Source organism: Cervus canadensis, chromosome 13, assembly GCF_019320065.1.
Source record: "Cervus canadensis isolate Bull #8, Minnesota chromosome 13, ASM1932006v1, whole genome shotgun sequence".
NCBI lineage: Eukaryota > Metazoa > Chordata > Mammalia > Artiodactyla > Cervidae > Cervus > Cervus canadensis.
In genome coordinates this window covers 43997685-44017897 of record NC_057398.1, presented here as the reverse complement: position 1 = coordinate 44017897, position 20213 = coordinate 43997685, and the positions used below count along the sequence as shown (strand labels likewise).

The window sequence follows — 20213 nt, the reverse complement described above, 5'->3', positions numbered from 1 at the left end:
CTTCCTAACACCAAACACAAAGGTAAACTCAAAATGGATTAAAGACCTAAATGTAAGACCAGAAACTATAGAACTCTTAGAGGAAAACATAGGCAGAACACTTGATGATATAAATCAAAGCAAGATTCTCTATGACCCACCTCCTAGAGTAGTGGAAATAAAAAAAAAAGTAAACAAGTGGGACCTGATTAAACTTCAAGGCTTTTGCAAAGCAAAGGAAACCTTAAGCAAGGTGAAAAGATAACCCTCCAAATGAGAGAAAATAATAAATAGCAAATGAAACAACTGACAAAGGATTAATTTCCAAAATATACAAGCAACTCATACAACTCAATGCCAGAAAAACAAACAACCCAATCAAAAAGTGGGAGAAAGACCTAAACAGACATTTTTCCAAAGAAGACATATAGATGACAAACAAACACATGAAAAGATGCTCAACATCACTTACTATTAGATAAACGCAAAGCAAAGCTACAATGAGGTATCACGTCACTCCAGTCAGAATGGCCATCATCAAAGTCTACAAACATTAAATGCTGGAGAGGGTGTGGAGAAAAGAGAATGCTTTTGCACTGTTGGTGGGAATGTAAATTGATACAGGCACTATGGAAGACAGAATGGCGATTGCTTAAAAAAAACTAGGAGGAAACCACCTTATGATCCAGCAATCCCACCCCTTAGCCAAATACCCTGAGGAAACCAAAATCGAAAAAGACACATGTATCCCATTGTTCAATGCAGCACCATTTACAATAGCCAGAACATGGAAGCAACCTAGATGTCCATTGACAGATGAATGGATAAAGAACTTGTGGTACATATACACAATAGGGTATTACTCAGCCATAAAAAGGAACATATTTGAGTCAGTTCTGATGAGGTGGATGAACCTGGAACCTATTATACAGAGTGAAGTGAGTCAGAAAGAGAAATAAATATCGTATTCTAACATATATACAGAACCTAGAAAAATGGTACTGAAGAATTTATTAACAGGACAGCAGTGGAGAAACAGACATGGAGAATAGACTTATGGACATGGGGAGAGGGGAGGAGAGGGTGAGATGTATGGAAAGAATAACATGGAAACTTACATTACCATACATAAAATAGACAGCCAATGGGAATTTGCTGGATGGCTCAGGAAACTCAGACGGGGGCTCTGTATCAATCTAGAGGGGTGGGGTGGGGAGGGAGATGGGAGGGAGGCTCAAAACGGAGGGGATATATGTATATCTATGGCTGATTCATGTTGAGGTTTGACAGAAAACAACAGAACTCTGTAAAGCAACGATCGTTTAATAAAAAAAGAAATTAAAAGAAAAAAGGCTGGAATATGGGTGTAGATTAAAAATGGTTCTCTAAGTAGTCTCTTATCTGCCACAGGTTTAATTTCAGAGGTGACCTTTGAAGCTGAGAAGCAGTAAAAGTTATCCAGTTCTATTGTTTTCAATTTCTTTTACAGATGAAAATTATGTACATTTAACTTATTTTCAGAGTTATATATAAAAATTTAAAACTTCAATACTTGTAAAATTATTTGTAAAATTCATTTTAATCAAAAGGCAAATGGAAGTATTGTATGCAAACTTTGACAAAGCAAAAAACAAAAAAATGCTGGAGCTTCCAAAGGTGTTCTGAGGGCAAGCTGTAGGGGATATAGGCATGGGCTTTAACTAGACTGAGAGGGAGATAAAGGGGTGTGTGTGTGTGCTAGGTAGTTTCAGTTGTGTGTGACCCCATGGACTGTAGCCTTGCCAGGCTCTTCTGTCCATAGAGTTCTCCAGGCAAGAATGCTGGAGTGAGTAGCCATTCCCTTCTCCAGGATCTTCCTGACTCAGGGATCAAACCAGGGTCTCCTGCATTGCAGGTGGATTTTTTGCCATCTGAGCCATCAGGGAAGCCCAGAAAGGAGTATACCTTCACCAAACTTTGGTACTCAGAACTTTTTTTCTTGGTACAGACCTCCATGTAAAAACTTAAAAGAAAAAAAAAAAACTTAAAAGAAACTATCTTTTCCTCTCTGGGTGTTTCTTGTCTGCAATGAGCAACAACAGTGGCATAGAGCATTAAAAGAAAAAATTATAATTCTGATTAGGAAATCTAATTCATGATTTGAAATCTTCCACGATCAGAAATAGGTGTACAATTAATCAGCAAGACTAAACCATGTCCCATTGAGAAATTTTACTTACTAAGGTCATTATTGAATTTATCCATTAATTCATCAAATACCAAGCAGTCTTCAAAGCCCTAAAACAAGAAAAAATGGGAAAAAATAAACTGGAAATAATAAATGCTTCTTTTAGCAATTTTGAATAGAATTTTCACTGGTGGGATAACTCACAGGATATTTGTATGCTAAACTAGTATGTAACAGCTGAATAATCACACTTGGTATTGAATTCTGATTTAAAATGCCATTAACTGCATGTTTGATGGTTTTGTCTTTGCCCAATTTATTCATTTATATATATCAGTTCAGTTCAGTTCAGTCTCTCAGTCATGTCTGACTCTTTGTGATCCCATGGACTGCATCATGCCAGGCCTCCCTGTTCATCACCAACACTCAGAGTTTACTCAAACTCACGCCCATCGAGCCGGTGATGCCATCCAACCATCTCATCCTCTGTAGTCCTCGTCTCCTCCTGCCTTCAATCTTTCCCAGTACCAGGGTCTTTTCCAATGAGTCAGTTTTTCGCCTCCAGTGGCCAAAGTACTGGAACTTCAGCTTCAGCATCAGTCCTTCCAATGAATATTCAGTACTGATTTCCTTTAGGATGGACTGGATGGATCTCCTTGCTGTCCAAGGGACTCTCAAGAGTCTTCTCCAACACCACAGCTCAAAAACATCAATTCTTCAGCTCTCAGCTTTCTTTATAGTCCTACTCTCAGATCCATACATGACTACTGGAAAAACTGTAGCTTTGATTAGACGGACCTTTGTTCGTAAAGTAATGTCTCTGCCTTTTAGAAAGTTGTCTAGGTTGGTCATAGCTTTTCTTCCAAGTAGCAAGTGTCTTTTAAAATCATGGCTGCAGTCACTGTCTTCAGTGATTTGGAGTCCAAAAAAACAGTCTCTCACTGTTTCTCCATTTATTTGCCATGAAGTGACAGGACTGGATGCCATGATCTTAGTTTACTGAATGTTGAGTTTTAAGCCAACTTTTTCACTCTCCTCTTTCATTTTCATCAACAGGCTCTTTAGTTCTTCTTTGCTTTCTGCCATAAGGGTGGTATTATCTGCATATCTGAGGTTATTGATATTTCTCCTGGCAATCTTGATTCCAGCTTGTGCTTCATTCAGCCCAGCATTTCTCATGATGTACTCTGCATATAAGTTAAATAAGCAGGGTGACAATATACAGCCTTGACGACTCCTTTCCCAACTTGGAACCATGTTGTTCCATGTCCAGTTCTAACTCTTGCTTCTTGACCTGCATACAGATTTCTCAAGAGGCAGGTCAGGTGGTCTGGTATTCCCATCTCTTTAAGAATTTTCCACAGTTTATTGTGATCCACACAGTCAAAGGCTTTGGCATAATCAATAAAGCAGAAGTAGATGTTTTCTGGAACTCTTTTGCTTTTTCAAAGATCCAGCGGATGTTGGCAATTTGATCTCTGGTTCCTCTGCCTTTTCTAAATCCAGTTGGAAGTTCATGGTTCACATACTGTTGAAGCCTGGCTTGGAGGATTTTTAGTATTACTTTGCTAGCATGTGAGATGAGTGCAATTGTGTGGTAGTATATGTAGATATAGATATAAATTTAGAATATCAACATTTTAGATTAACTTGTAATTTTGACAATTCTATTGCTTCTTAAAGAAGCAAAAACAATTATATTGTTCTACCATGAGCATTAGAATAATATTTAAACTATTTAGGGAATTAAGATTCACATTTAGAGCAATTTAATGACAGCATAGAACTTGCATATGAACTCATTCCCCATAAGTCAAAATTAAAGCAAATTTCTAATCAACAAATCCACAAAATTAGTAAGGTACTCTGCTAAGTGCAGTAGGGAGAAGAAAATAGAAAGCTATGTTTCCTGCATTCTAGGAAATCAAACTATGGTTTTAAGATCATATAGAAATATGTAAAGGTTAAGAAATAAAATATTTCTATATTAGTTATGCATATCAGTATTATACCTGAGGCAAATAAATTTGTTGATTATATAGCCTGTTAATGCTATAGGAATATAGAGATAAGAGATATAATATAGTGATGAGATAATACTCTTAAATTCTTTAATTAATTCATTTATTCCTGGAGAATTCCTATAAGATAGGTCCTATTAAAATCTGAATTTTGGGGGGAGGGAGGCTCAAGAAGAAAGGAATATATATGTAATTATGGCTGATTTGTGTTGACCACCACAGTATTGTAAAGCAATTATTGCCCCCCCAAAAAACTTGTTAAAAAAAAACCAAGAAATAATAAAGCAAAAAGTATTAAAAATAAAAGTTCTGAATTTTACAGATAAGAAGTAAAATTAGTTGTGTGGGAACATATTCTAATAATCATGAAGCTAGGCTTTGAACAAAGGAGTTCTAATGCCAGAGTCCACACATGTATCCAAGCTAAAATTGATGTGTTTTTTAATTTTAAAAAAGTTGGAGTATAGCTGACTTACAATATTTTATTTGTTTCAGATATACAACTTAGTGATTTGATATTTTTATAGATTATACTCCATACAAAGTTATAAAATATAGGCTATATACTATGTACTATATACTATGTACTGTATATTACAGTTTGTACAGTTTGTATCCCCTTTTTCTTTCTTGCCTCTCCCACTCCCCTTCTACCCACTGGTAACCACTAGTTTGTTCTCTGTATCTGTGAGTCTGTTTGTTTTGTTATATTCGTTTATTTGCTTTATATTTTAGATTCCACATATAAATGAAAACAAACAGAATTTGTCTTTCTTTGTCTGACTTATTTCACTAACCATAATACTATACAGGTTCATCCATGTTGTTGCAAGTGGCAAATTTTCGTTCTTTCTTATGGTTGGCAGGTCAGGAAGCAACAGTTAGAACTGGACATGGAACAACAGACTGGTTCCAAATAGGAAAAGGAGTACGCCAAGGCTGTATGTTGTCACCCTGCTTATTTAACTTATATGCAGAGTATATCATGAGAAACCCTGGGCTGGAAGAAGCACAAGCTGGAATCAAGATTGCCGGGAGAAATATCAATAACCTCAGATATGCAGAGGACACCACCCTTATGCAGAAAGTGAAGAAGAACTAAAGAGCCTGTTGATGAAAATGAAAGAGGAGAGTGAAAAAGTTGGCTTAAAGCTCAACATTCAGAAAACTAAGATCATGGCATCTGGTCCCATCACTTCATCGGAAATAGATGGGGAGACAGTGGAAACAGTGGCTGACTTTATGTTTTGGGGCTCCAAAACAGATGGTGACTGCAGCCATGAAATTAAAAGATGCTTACTCCTTGGAAGGAAAGTTATGACCAACCTAATTAGCATATTAAAAAGCAGAGCCATTACTTCGCCAACAAAGGTCCATCTGGTCAAGGCTATGGTTTTTCCAGTGGTCATGTATGGATGTGAGAGTTGGACTGTGAAGAAAGCTGAGCCTTGAAAAATTGATGTTTTTGAATTGTGCTGTTGGAGAAGACTCTTGAGAGTCCCTTGGACTGCAAGGAGAGCCAACCAGTCCATCCTAAAGGAGATCAGTCCTGGGTGTTCATTGGAAGGACTGATGTTGAAGCTGAAACTCCAGTACTTTGGCCACTTGATGCGAGGAGCTGACTCATTGGAAAAGACCCTGATGCTTGGAGGGATTGGGGGCAGGAGGAGAAGGGGACAACAGAGGATGAGATGGCTGGCTGGCATCACCGACTCGACGGACATGGGTTTGAGTAAATTCCAGGAGTTGGTGATGAACAGGGAGGCCTGGTGCGCTGTGATTCATGGGGTTGCAAAGAGTCAGACATGACTGAGTGACTGAACTGAACTGAAGTGAACTGAATACTCCATCGTATATACATACCACTACTTTTTTATCCATTCATTTGTTAATGGATACTTTGATTGTTTCCACATCTTGGCTACTGTAAATAATACTGCTATGAACATGGGGTGGCATATATCTTTTCGAAGTAGCATTTTCATTTTCTTTGGATATATACCATTTTCATTTTCTTTGGATATATATACTGGAACGTGTGGTAGTTCAGGTTTTAATTTTTTGAGGAACCTCCATACTGTTTGCCATAGTAGTTGCACCAATTTACATTCCCACAAACAGGGTACTAGAATTCCCTTTTCTCTATATCCTTGACACACATGTTTGTTGTTGTCTTTTTAATGATAGCCATTCTAGCAAATATGAGGTGATATCTCATGGTGGTTTTGATTTGCATTTCCCTAATGCAAATGTGATGATGAACATTTTTTCATATGCCTGTGGCTATCTGTATGCCTTCTCTGGAAAAATTCCTATTCAGTTCTTCTGTCCACTTTTGAGATCCAGTTGTTTGTTTCCTTGACATTGAGTTATATGAGTTTAATATATTTTTGGATATCAACACTTTATCAGACATTACATTTGCAAAGACCAAGTTATTCAAATGCAGCTAATTTTGTTCTTTTTGGATTTGATTAAGGTCTCCCATTCAGTAGGTTGCATTTTCCATTTGTTGATGGTTTCCTACAATTTTGTTTAACTTTCTCTTGTTGTTGTTCAGTCGTGTTTCACTCTTTGCGACCCCATGGACTGTAACAATATCCTTCCCTGTCTTTCACTATCTCCCGGAGTTTGCTCAAACTCATGTCCATTGAGTTGATGATGCCATCCAACTATCTCATCCTCTGTCGCCCACTTCTCCTCCCTCAATCTGTCTGAGGATCAGGGTCTTTTCCAATGAGTCAGTTCTTCACATCAGGTGGCCAAAGTATTGGAACTTCAATTTCAACATCAGTCCTTCCAATGAATATTCAGGGTTGATTTTCTTTAGAATTGACTGGTTGGATCTCCTTGTTGTCCCAGGGACTCTCAAGAGTCTTCTCCAGCTTTCACCATCTCTATGAAATTATGTGAAAGTTACCTGTCCTGGTCTTGAAGGTATGTTCTGTGATGTCCTATTCAGTCTGCATGTGCCTAGTGACTTTGGTGGGAGAGTATATCTAAAGTGAGCATGGGCCACACTTTCCCCTAGGGTGTGCTGGCCACCACCTCCTTGGTGAGAGACAGGACTGGTTTCAGAGGGACTAAAGCCAGATTCAGGTGCAGCCAGGGCTTCTCCTTGGCTCAATGGCAGTCACTGCCCAAGGGAGGAAGTAAGCTCAGGGTCCTCCTACTCTAACTTGATCCCACCTCCCATTATGTTTTGTAAAACAAAATATTTACCACTAATTAGATGAAAATATAATTGATTATATTCACAAGTTATTTATTCTTGGAATATATTCCATAAATCAAAGCAATATAAGAATATGGTTATAAAACTATAATATTAGTAATCAAACACACATGCACTTAAAATGATTGTTTGTCTAGACAATTATTTTAGAATTCCTTAAAATTAACATTCAATATTTGAACAGTATTCCTTTTCTGATACATTGTTCTAGCCAGAATGGTAAAATTTCCATGAAAGCAATAGTATTCAACGTCTAGTCCGTTTTATCATTTTATTTAACTCTATTAATTGTGTTTTCCTTTCCTGTGGGATGAAAAAGCATAAGAAGAAAGAAAAGATAATTTGGGATATTTTTCTCTCTTCTTTTTTAATTTTTGGCTGCACCTCATGGTTTGTGGGACCTTAGTTCTTGGACCAGGGATCAAGCTCATGCCCCCTCTGCATTGGAAGGTGGAGTCTTAACCACTGGACCATCAGGGATGTCCCTGGGATATTTTTCTTTTTTGATACTAACATTATAATTTCAAGAAAAAAAATATACTTTAAAAATGAAGTCTTGGAGACTTCCGTGGTCCAGTGGCTGAGACTCCATGCTCCCAACGTGCTCCCAGGCTTGGGTTCGATCCCTGTTTAGGAAACTAGATTTCACATGCCATGCCGTGACTAAGAATTTGCATTTCACAACTAAGACCTGGCACAGCCAAAGAAATAAATACTTTTAAAAATTAAGCCTTGAATTTCTGACAGTCAAGTTCCTAAATTTCAAATTATCAATACGTTTTCTAACTGAACAGAAAACTATCTTACGCTTTATGATTTTTTATGCATTAAATGTCTGGATCAAGAATCCAAGAATTGACTACACACAGAGATCAATCTAGTTAAATAGCTGGTGGGGTTGTTGAATTGATTGCTTTCACAGAGATTATGTGGGGATAGTTTTAACCTTTTCTTTTTTCCTTAAGCTATTTTAGTTGAGATGGGCCCAGAAAAGTTTGAGGGACTTACCTACTGAAAAAGAACTTACCGCATTCATTCCTTGCCCAAAAAAGGGCACTATGGCATGGGCAGCATCTCCCATCAACAAACAGTGTGATTTAAAGTGAAAAGCAGAGCACTTAACAGATATCATGGCCTGGGCGGGCAACAGAAAGAAATCTTGTACCAGGGCTTGCCTTCGGAAGAAAACAACCAAAATGTAAAAATGTTAAGCTGGGTATTAAATACTGCATAATTCTTTCAGATTTACTGGCTTTGTCAACATAATATTTCATTGAAATATACATGAGAATGCCAGGAAGAAGACAGGAGCTAGAGAGTTGAAGTTTCTTCTAGTCCCCAAATTCCATTGTTCTAGCTACATTCTTAATTTGAAACAATGTTAATCATCCAAAAAGAACAAGAGTAGCTGAATTTGAATAATTTGAAATATGCCTGTGTTATATGTCAGGAACCTTTCATTATCTAGCACATAAATCACACAATTTTCAGCTACGTTGGTATGTTTCAGGTTTCCTTGGAAAAAAATGAGATGCAGTTGTGTATTTCATTAACACCCAACAAACCAAAATTAAGTTAAGTGAGTCCATGTGTATCTGGAAATAAACAATTGGAATCAAGCTAGTATCACTGAAGCATCTACAGAGGTTTTGTGGGCGCTATAGGTAGAGAAGTACTATCTACATTTATCATGTGTACTTGCTCAGCCGTGTCTGACTCTTGGTGACTCTATGGACTGTAGCCTGCCAGACTCTTCTGTCTGTGGAATTTTCCAGGCAAGAATACTGGAGTGGGTTGCCATTTCCTCCTCCAGGGGATCTTCCCAACCCAGTGATTAAACCCATGTCTCTTGCATCTCCTGCATTGATAGGTGGATTCTTTACCACTGAGCCATCTGGGAATCCTATGTACATACACTAGATGATCTTACATCTAGTGAGAGAGCCAAGAAATAGCCACAGAACAAGTTCCAAAAGTATCTAAGGGCTAAATTTTGGCATGCAGAGATTTCCCTTCAATGCCAGAGAAGGAGAAACCAACATAACAATGGAATTGATATGCAGGAAAGGATGAGAACTGACAATTTTCAAAAAGATCTGCTATGACTTGGCAGTGGGATATCCCTTTTACATAATTAACTCATTTAATTTTCAAAATTGCCCTAAAAGTAAGGCATCCTGATGTCTATTTTAGTGATGAAAAATCTGAGCCCCAAGGAAGTCAGGGACAAGAGTAGTGTTAAAACCTTGCTCTTTCTGCAGCATTGTGCTGCCTTCATGAAGATGTCAGTGGAGGTGGAATGTGAGTTAGGTTCTAGGACAGAGGGACAGGAGAGAGAGGCAGTGAGTGAGACCAAATGACAAGGTCCATGTGGTGGTGATGTTGAAATGGGCCAGAGGAGCTAAGACTCAGAAACCAGGCAGCTGGGACAATTAGCTATCAGTTTGGGAAAATTTATACATGCCTGGCCCTGTGCTGAATGGTTTATAGGCATTATTCCCTTTACTCCGCACAACAACCCTTTGGGGCAGGTACAACCATCATCAGCATTTTACTGTGAAGGGTATGAGACATAGGAATACTTATATAGTTAGCAACTGGTGGACCTGAGACTTGAGGGTCCATCATACATATTTGTGTTCCCACCAGCAGGAGGGAGCACAGCCAAGCTCTGTGTTACACCGAGACCTATGGGGCCCGAGCACCTGCACAGAGAACATAAAAGGCCCATGGACACTGGAGGCTTGTCTTTCCCAGAGAAACCGGCCAGGCCTGGGTTTTTTCAGAATTCCTGTTTGCAGCGTAAGATCCTCTTGGACTTTTGCTGTAATCTAGGTTTCCCATCCAGGTTACTGTATGTTCGGGAAGATCCCCTGGAGGAAGGCATGGCAACCCACTCCAGTATTCTCGCCTGGAGAAACCCTGTGGAGAGAGGAGCCTGGCGGGCCACAGTCAATGGGATCGCAGAGTCAGACATGAGGGAAGTGAATTAGCACACATGCAGGCTTCCCGCCCAGGTCACTGTATTACAGGTCATTTTTAACAAAAGCTGAAATAAGGTGCTCTTTATCTGAATTTTGAATACTTCAAACCAAGGGGGCAAAAGGCACAATTGGACATCTTGAAACTTACTTTCCAATTAGAGGGATGGAATCCGGAAAGTACTTCTGGAAGAAGTCCAGCACATCACTACCAGTTAGCAGTTTTTCAAACTCTTCAAAAGGCATGAACAAAGTACACGTGAAAGATTTGTTCTGTGATGAGAAGGGGAACAGTGTGTGAGAGATTGGGGGTCAGGCGATGCTGCCCTAAGATAGATCCCTCAATCTCAGAGTGTTTGCTGTGGCTCAGGGGACTCTGGGAGGAGTGTCCAAGCAGACAGGAAAGGCACCCTCACTTTCTTCCCTCACTCCCCAGGAAAAGCTCGGTCCAGGGTCCCCAGGTGCACCCCTGCTTCTTGGTTATTAGGAAACTTTCTATACTGTAAACTCCAGATATTTTCACCAAGCAAACACTGCACTCCTTATACTATTAATAGGTGCATTGGATTTGAATTCTCCTCTTTTTTTTCTTTACTGTTATTCCATTTAAGACTCTATGACATTAGGGCCTTGGACCCCAGGATTCTTGACAAGAGAAAGAAAAAAAAAAAGGGTAAATAAAAGACCAACCAGAGAAATGTAAATAGGTATATATGTCTATATTATATATAGAGATCGTTGTTTAGTCACTAAGTCATGTCCAAGTCTTTAGTGACCCCATGGACTATAGCCTGCCAGGTTCCTCTGTCCATGAGATTTCCCAGGCAAGAATACTGGAGTGGATTGCCATTTCCTTCCCCAGGGGATCTTCCTGACCCAGGGATTGAATTTGCATCTCTTGCACTGCAGTTGGATTCTTCACCACTGAGCCACATGGGAATCTCTATATATGTATATATTCTGTTCAGTTCAGTTCAGTTCAGTTCAGTCGCTCAGTCATGTCCAACTTGTTGCAACCCCATGAACCTCAGCACACCAGGCCTCCCTGTCCATCACCAACTCCCGGAGTCCAACCAAACCCATGTCCATTGAGTTGGTGATGCCATCCAACCATCTCATCCTCTGTTGTCCCCTTTTCCTCCCGCCTTCAATCTTTCCCAGCATCAGGGTCTTTTCCAATGAGTCAGCTCTAGCTCTTCATATCAGGTGGCCAAAGTATTGGAGTTTCAGCTTCAACATCAGTCCCTCCAATGAACACCCAGGACTGATAGCAAAAAAGTCTCTAAGGTCTAATGAAAGAACAGCCATGCTCCTTTTTGATAATGAATATTCAAATGCCCTACAGACCTTAAAGGATGAGAAATACTTCCTAATATATAACCTAAATATCTTTGGCTTTATTTGGGGGCAGTTTCCTCCTGCACTGCCTTGTGGGAGGTGGAGGTCAGGTACCACCACACACAGCCCCCCGTTAGTCATTTATATATGTTAAATATCCTTTCCAAAGTAAATAACTTGTATTCCTTCAGGTTTTTCTTCAATATCCCCAAAGTTTCAGATGTAATCATTAAATAGACTAGACAATGATGAAGTTGACTACATACAGGCATATAGCATATAAAAGTAAGTAACAAAAAACATTAATCATATAGGCAAAATGACAGTTAATAAAAAATTTTACACTACCGTGTTAGGAAGTGCAATCATCATAAAGGTATCTCTAGGCCAAATATGTAGATAATTAGGTTCCATGGCATACTGCAGGGGAAAATATATATATATAATTAGTGAATTAATGCAGCTCATCTGCATTAACAAATAAGGCACAATGACTCTGTTTATGTTATACTTGTTTCCACAGCAATTTAGATCACTGCAAGTCTCTCCAAACATAAAGTTTAAGCAAAGACAGTTTGCTTGCTGTGAAAAAATTGCTTAAAGATGAGCTCCCACTTAATTCCCCGGGTGTTAGAAGTGTTAGTCATTCAGTCATGTCAGACTCTTTGCGACCTCATAGACTGTAGCCCACCAGGCTCCTCTGTCCATAGAATTGTCTTGTCAAGGATACTGGAGTGGGTTGTCATTTCCTCCTCCAGAGGATCTTCCCCTCCCAGGGATCAAACCCGTATCTCCTGCATTGGCAGATTCCTTACCACTGAGTCACCTGGGAAGCCCATAAAAGTGGTATATAATATTGCTATCCCAAACAGACTAAACGTTTGAATTTCAAATAGGATAGGTTGAATCAGTACCTTAAAATGTATGTTTTACATGCAAATCAAGTATTTAACTAATGCTGTGTACCTTTTATTACTTATAATCCAAGATCCTGATTTCTTCTGTTGGTATTTTAAATTTCCTCAACACACAATACACATACTACGTATTTGCCTCCGGCCATGTATGCTTTAATACAGACTCCAGGAAATAAGAAACATGCAATGCAAGTCTCTTTGCAACAACTCAGTGTTCACTTTATTTAATAACTTTTTTTATTTAATCATGAGTATAAGAACTCTGGACTGTCAGTACACAAAGTTGATTCCCAACTTGTTTTTTTTTTTTTAATTTTTTCCCAAGATATAATAGAAAAAGGTAGTTGTAATTTCTTTCCTTTCTTCCATATTCAAGAAAACATATTGAAAGATAAGGGAGTGAGAGTGATATTATTAAAAGGACACCTGTACATCCAATTTATTATGCATTATTGAATACGTAGTACTTTGGCAGACCTTAACATGCTGCTGAGAACAAATGCACTGGAATACACTTCTCTACTAATATGGGGCATGGGAGAGGGAGAGTTGTAGGAAGGAGAAAAGAAAGGGAAGGACTTACATCCCCATTCTTAGGTGGAATACTCAGCTCCATGTACCCATGAGGAATGTATTGTTGACTGTAATCAAAGCGGGGTTTCTTCATGAGGTGAGTTCTAACAGTGGAAAAGGCTCCATCACATCCTACAATGAGGTCACAGGTGACATCTTTGGGAACTTTGTCCTGTCTGAAAAATAAAATAAACCATAAAGAAAAAAAAGTCTAGTGGTGAAAATGATGAAGTACCTCTGTTGGGTATAAAAAGTAGTGACTTAATAATGGGGCCACTCCTCACTTTTACATATCTGATTTAGAGCTTTGAGTCGATAGCTATAAAACGAAGACAACACTTGTCCCAGTCATGGGTTTGCTTATGAGAATGAGGGTAACACAGAGTCATACTGATTCCTAAAGACATGCTAGGCCACAGAAGCCTAAGAGCTGAGTTCCCTGCATGAAGGAAGAGAACCTTGAAAAGAAGGAAAAGTCTTTCAAATGGAGAAAGTGTATGAACAACCACAGGGACGTGACCAAGATCTTCTAGGAGCAGCACATTTGTCTTAGAGGAGATCAGAAGAGGAATTTAAGAAAAGAATACAATTGGGGAGGGAGGAGAAGAGAATTTTGAATGTTAAGATGCAAGGTTTAAATACATTCTTCTGGCCACTGGGAGAAAACAATATATTTCCATTGGGCAGGTGGTGTTATGAAGAGTAGTAATTTAAGACAGCTTACTTAGGAGTAGAAACACTGCAGTGGAGCCACAGTGCAGAAGGGAGAGGAAATGGAGACAAAGCCACTATAGTAGCCTACACGTGTAGGGGTGAGATCCCAAGGATTGTGGTGCTCAGGAGAAAGGACAACATAGGCTCTGAGGCAGACAGGAAGCATGAGACACTGGGAAATGTTTTCAGGCCAAATAGGAGAAAACAAGGAAAGGGGTACATCAAGAATGATTCTAATTATTTGGTTAAAAGTACTAGGTAAGTCAGCTTCCCAGGTGACTCAGTGGTAAAGAATCTGCCTGCCAATGCAGGAGACACAGGTTTGATCCCTGGGTGGGGAAGAGCCCCTAGAGAAGGAAATGGCAGCCCACTCCAGTAGTCTTGCCTGGAGAATCCCATGGACAGAGGAGCCTGGTGGTCTATGGTTCACAGGGTCACAAAGAGTTGGACTTGACTGAGCATCTAGACAGCAACAATAACAAACTAGGGAAGTTAGGAGTAGGACAAACAGATGTTCAAAATTTTAGATACACGTGAGATTATGGCAAGAAGTACTTGCAAAGGTGTTTAAAGGGAAATTAATATTAAGATTGAAATAAGGGTTATTATTATTATTATTATTACAAATAGAAATGTGAATTTACAAGTAGTTGTTGAACAAACTGTGAATCCAAGATATATCCCCCAAGTGGGATATGAGGCTTGGAACTTTAGAGGAAATGGGCTCAGCCAAGGGGAGGCAGACAATAGTATTCAGAAAGAGGAGAGGAGCAGAGCAGTGCAGTTATCTGTTTCAAGTTAGGAGAGTGTTAGAAGCAGAGTATGGTTACCAGTCTAGAATACTGTTAAGAAGATGAGTGAGCAGGAGAATCAGGAAAAATACTGGTGCTAATGATCAACACAAAATTACTTGACTGTAGAAACTACTTGAATTACCCTGTTAGTAATCATTTAACTCTGTGAAAGAAGTCAAGAGCAAAGTTTACAGGCACAGTTCTCCACTTCAGCCCTTCACCTCTGAAGTCAAAGGGCTGACCGGTGATTACCCAAGCACTGTGATCACTCCTTTCTCAGGATCACATTTCACCAGCCTGTGGCCAAAGTGCACTTTTGCATTGGAGTATTTCTCAACAGCTGAGGAAACAAAGAGAGAAAATTAATGGAATTGAAATTCCAATTCTTAGTTCACTTAAATTGAATTAATCATTTTCTGAGAACAGTGTGGTAGAGATACTTAACAGTGTAAACACGAATCAGTTAAAATGTGATTTGACAACTGTTTGGCAAATGTTCTAGGATAATATGGTAGTAAAAGAGATAAATAAAAATTAATTGTCTCCATCAAAAAAAAAATCTATTTATATTCTTGCATCATTGTAATTGTTGGCACCCTAGGAAAGAAGTAATCATCACATATTTTAAAGTTACCCCCAAATTAAGGCTTAGTTTGTGATTGGAAATAGTCAGTCAAACTTCTTTTTTCATACTATGTCTGACTCTGTATCTCTTTTTAGCAAGTCCTCTAGACTTCTGACTCAATTTGTTATAAATATAGATGATTTATATATAAATATAGATCTTTTTGTAATCAAACACTGAAATAGTTAGGGGAAAGTGAGTAAGAAGATTAGAAACCTCTTAATAAATAGAATCAAATTATTTTAGTGCTTTTTTGGCCTGCTAAAAATCTATAGTGAATTTCATTTTCTGAACTATTAATTATGTTCTTATCGCTGTAGTAAAACATTATTTTTGTTCCTAGTTTTTCTCATGAGCAGGAGATCTATAATTAGGGGCTATTTATTGTTCCTAGAGCCACAAATCAGAATGTAGACGTTAGAGCTGGTGTAGACCTCAGAGATAGTTTATTTCAAAACTCTTCATTTCATAAATGAAGTAACTGAGCTTCTGGAGGGAAAAGTAAGATGACTAAGATCACACAAAGTAAAGAATTTAGGAAAAATAAGCCAGAAGTCTGACTTCTGTACCCATCTGTACCCATCTCTCCTTTTCATCTCAGGTTTTTGTTTTTTTGTTGTTGTTGTTCTGCTTTGCTTGAGTTTGATTTGGGGTTTGCAGACTTTAAGATTCTTGAACACAGGATTGGAAGCTTTAGGATATTGAAATTGGAGATAAGCCAAAGACTTATCTATGTTTAAGAAATCTTTTGACAAATAACTTAGAGAAAGCAGAGTTTACTCGAACCACTATGGGTATCTTTGACAAACACAAAATGTGTTTGTGGAATCAACCTTTTTGTAAATATTTTTTTCAAATTAAATGTAGAGGAATTTATGCAGCTCAAAGAATTTTCCATGGAACACTAGTCCTGTGATAACTGAAATAATTGTTCTGTGTCATAGTCATTACAGAAATGCTCATACTCTGACCCTCTGACTGTGCCTTCTTGGTCCCCAGATACATGTGGCTCTTGAGTGCTTAAAATGTGGCTGTTCTGAATGGAGATGGGATGCAACCACTGGGTTTTGACAACTTAGTCAAAAAAAAAAGAAAAGAATAAAATGTCTCAGGAGTAGCTTTCTTACATAGATTATACATTGAAATAATAATATTTTGGATATATTAGGTTAAATATACTATTAAAATTAATTTCACCAATTTCTTTGTAGGTTTTCTATTTTGATTAATATAAGGTTTTAAATTATGCATATGGCTGGCATTTGTGGTCATATCTTAGACAGCATTGCCCTAGAAAATCTACACTGCAGACTAGTAGAATAAAGGCCCTGAAAGTACTGTAAGAAAAGGCTTTTAATAGTTATTTATGTATTTATTTGGCTCACTGGGTCTTCATTGCAGCATGTGGGATCTCTTGGTTGTGGCAGGTGGGATCTAGTTCCCTGACAAGAGATTTAACCTGGGCCCCCTGCATTGGGAGCATGGAGTCTTAGCCACTGGGTCACCAGGGAGGTCCTAGAACTTTTAAAACTAATTTGATGCCTGTTTGCTTGTGTGTTGGAGAAGGCAATGGCACCCCACTCCAGTACTCTTGCCTGGAAAATCCCATGGATGGAGGAGCCTGGTAGGCTGCGGTCCATGGAGTTGCTAAGAGTCGAACACGACTGAGCTACTTCACTTTCACTTTTCACTTTCATGCATTGGAGAAGGAAATGGCAACCCACTCCAGTGTTCTTGCCTGGAGAATCCCAGGGACGTGGGAGCCTGGTGGGCTGCCGTCTATGGGGTCGCACAGAGTCGGACACGACTGAAGTGACTTAGCTTTAGCTTTTTCTTGTGTGTGTGCTAAGTCACTGCAGTTGTGTTCAACTTGTTGCGACTCCAAGGACTGTAGCCCATGAGGCTCCTCTGTCCATGGGATTCTTCAGGAAAGAATACTGCAGTGGGTTGCCATGCCCTCCTCCAGGGGATCCTCCTGACCCAGGGATTGAACCCACATTTCTTATATCTCCTGCATTAACAGATGAGTTCTTTATCTCTAGGGCCACCTGGGAAGCCCAATGCAGGTTTTAAGTTTATCAAATTTACCTGATCACATATTGTTTTTGTTTGTTTTACTTAACAGTTATTAACATCCCACAGGACAGTAAACCATGAAACAACCCCACATGAAAAGCTGATGCAGGAAAATGATGTAGTTACAGTACTTTCAGAGGGGAGGCTGTTCTATCAGAAGGAATGAGCATTTATCTGTGGAATAGGCGGCTCACAATCTGATGCCAGGTAAAGGAATAAGAGCTGTGTAAAAGAACTTTGTGTGCCAAACAGTTTAGAAATCAAGAGGTTCAGCGTTCTTTTTATTAACATATTTATGCCATTTATGAAGTTGTATGCTGTGCAATGTGTACCTAATGAAAAACAAGGGAGCATGCAAGGTGGATATTCCCCATGTTTTAGCTCCATATTATCAGTGTTTCCTATATATTACTGGAGGCAGTGACTAATAGTCAAAAGGATGGACTTTGGAATAGACGGACTCAAGTTCAATCCAGATTCTACCACTTATTAACAGTGTAACCTGCTGCACTGTGGTCCTCTCTAAGCTTCCTTTACCAGGTACAAAACTGAGGTAAACACAATTCTTACTTCACAGAGTTGTTTGGAAAAATTGATGCAATATAAAGCAGTTATTATCATAGTGCTTAAGACATCAAAGAATATTTTCCATTATTTTTAAAAGCTGTTTGGTAGTTTCTTAAGATCAGCATGAATATATAAAGCAACCTAGCCGTTTATCTACTCATCCAAAAGTCAGTCTTACAAATACAAGTAAAGAAATGGAATTAAGACAAATACTAAACCCTATTTCTGAGCCCTCGTGAATCAACTAGAGTGACCTTCCCCTTCACTCCTCCTCCCAGTTCAGTTCAGATCAGTTCAATTCAACAGACACGTTACAAACTCACCCTAGGTAGGGGAATGTGGAGAAACACAGATAAATAACTGGAAGCTCTGCTCTCCAAAAGTCAGAGGCTGCTAGGATGCGTTGAGAGGGATTGATTGATTTAAAAGATAGTAGAACTACTAATGGCATGCTTTGCATGGAATGAATTTGTTTAGTACAAATTCATATGTACTATGATCAAGGGTTACATGGAATGTGATTGGACTGATTATCCAGGATACAAATTTAATTTGCAGTCCAGGGGCTTTTCAATTAAGGGATAGGTCTAGGTCTACTTAGTTAGGCACATGAGAATCTTCAGGCTTATGTACACCTTCCTCTTCCTCAACTTCCTACACCCTGCATCTAATTTTGTCTCTTACAGATATCTTGAATCTATACCTCTTCCCAACCACTTGGCTGTAGCTTTAGTCCAGACTCTTGTTTTTGCACACAGCGATTTTCATAATACTTAAAAAAATTGCAGCCCTCTATCAGTCTTCACACTATTGCTTTTCATATTTCTGATAAAAAAAATCTGCTTGTGTCTCTTTGAAAATGGTTATATATGCATATCTGTTTTTCCACTAGATTGTGAGTTCTTAACTGAGGCACTCATTCAACCCAGTGCCTAGAAGATAATAGGGATTCAATACATGCTGAACAAACAATTTTTACTTAGACCACTGATAAGATGAAAAAGAGATGCTGGAAGATGTACCACCAGTATTTTTAAAGAAACACTTTGTATTGTACATAGTCTTGCTCTTAATAACCCCTAAGAAGGAGTGGTAAACAAGTTTCAATTAATTATGTGATGAGATTAGTCTCACGTGCTTTGCTGAAAATGAGGGCTGGTGAATAAAGCATTGGACTTACCTGTCAGTAGATCCTTGTTTAGATCTTCTCTGCTTATAGAAAGAATATACTACAAGAAAAATATAGTAGATACTGTTTGTTTCTGGAGAATGGGCAAATATGCTTCTATGTTATTCACTTAGCGATAGAAAATACTAATTATTTATCAGAAGGTTGCAAGCTCAGCTTTACAACCATTTAAGTAAGGAGCCTTTTTTCTATAAACACTTTAATCAAATACATGCAATACAATGTTCAAATTTAAACTTAGGCTTTTTCAAAGTTTGATACTATATAAAAACAAATCTTTTTTTGGTACCAAAAATATCATTTTCACTAAGATAGTTTTAACTATCAAACATAAATCTCAAATATTCATCTTAGGTCTCCAAATCAAGCTGTGAAAAAAAACTTCAGAAATGACAACATTACTAGAATAAATGTATTATTTTCCAAAGAAACTACTTTGAAATTTTCATTTCAATTTGAAAGGCTGTGTGAGTGTGTGGTGTGGTTGTGTTAGGGTGAGGGTTGGTAGGAATAGGTAGGCTCCAGTACATGGGACATGCAGTGGTTGTTTCTGACTTCACAGGGCCGATTTTTCCATGAGACCCAGTCAAACAGTGCATAGGGCCTATGATACTTTTAGGGGTTCATGAAAATAATTTTAGTTTATTTCAAAATCATAAGAAAAAATAAATATAAGAATATGAATATAAGAATATAATACACATTAATTCTTAAAAAGATAAGAATAAATCCAGTCTGGATTATATTAAAGCTTAATGTAATCTTTATATCAGTGTGCTCATATAGTCTAATTTTTAATATTTATTGATTTATAGGGTCCCACAAAGCAAAAGTGTCTATCTGCTTCCCTGGTGGCTCAGAGGTTAAAGCGTCTGCCTTCAATGCAGGAGACCCAGGTTCAATCCCTGAGTTGGGAAGATCCCCTGGGGAAGGAAATGGCAACCCACTCCAGTATTCTTGCCTGGAGAATCCCATGGACAGAGAAGTGTGGTGGGCTACAGTCCATGGGGTCGCAAAGAGTCGGACACAACTGAGTG

General features: G+C 38.5%; 1 protein-coding gene across 1 annotated transcript in view; it reads right to left on the bottom strand.

The window, feature by feature from the left end:
• The window catches only part of KMO (kynurenine 3-monooxygenase), a 63837-nt gene that overhangs the window by 14153 nt on the left and 29471 nt on the right, over positions 1 to 20213 (bottom strand). Inside the window, 7 exon segments of the mRNA XM_043485382.1 lie at positions 2199 to 2256; positions 8430 to 8577; positions 10535 to 10656; positions 12070 to 12141; positions 13222 to 13387; positions 14972 to 15059; positions 19168 to 19216. Coding sequence (XP_043341317.1) covers positions 2199 to 2256; positions 8430 to 8577; positions 10535 to 10656; positions 12070 to 12141; positions 13222 to 13387; positions 14972 to 15059; positions 19168 to 19216 — 703 coding nt within the window.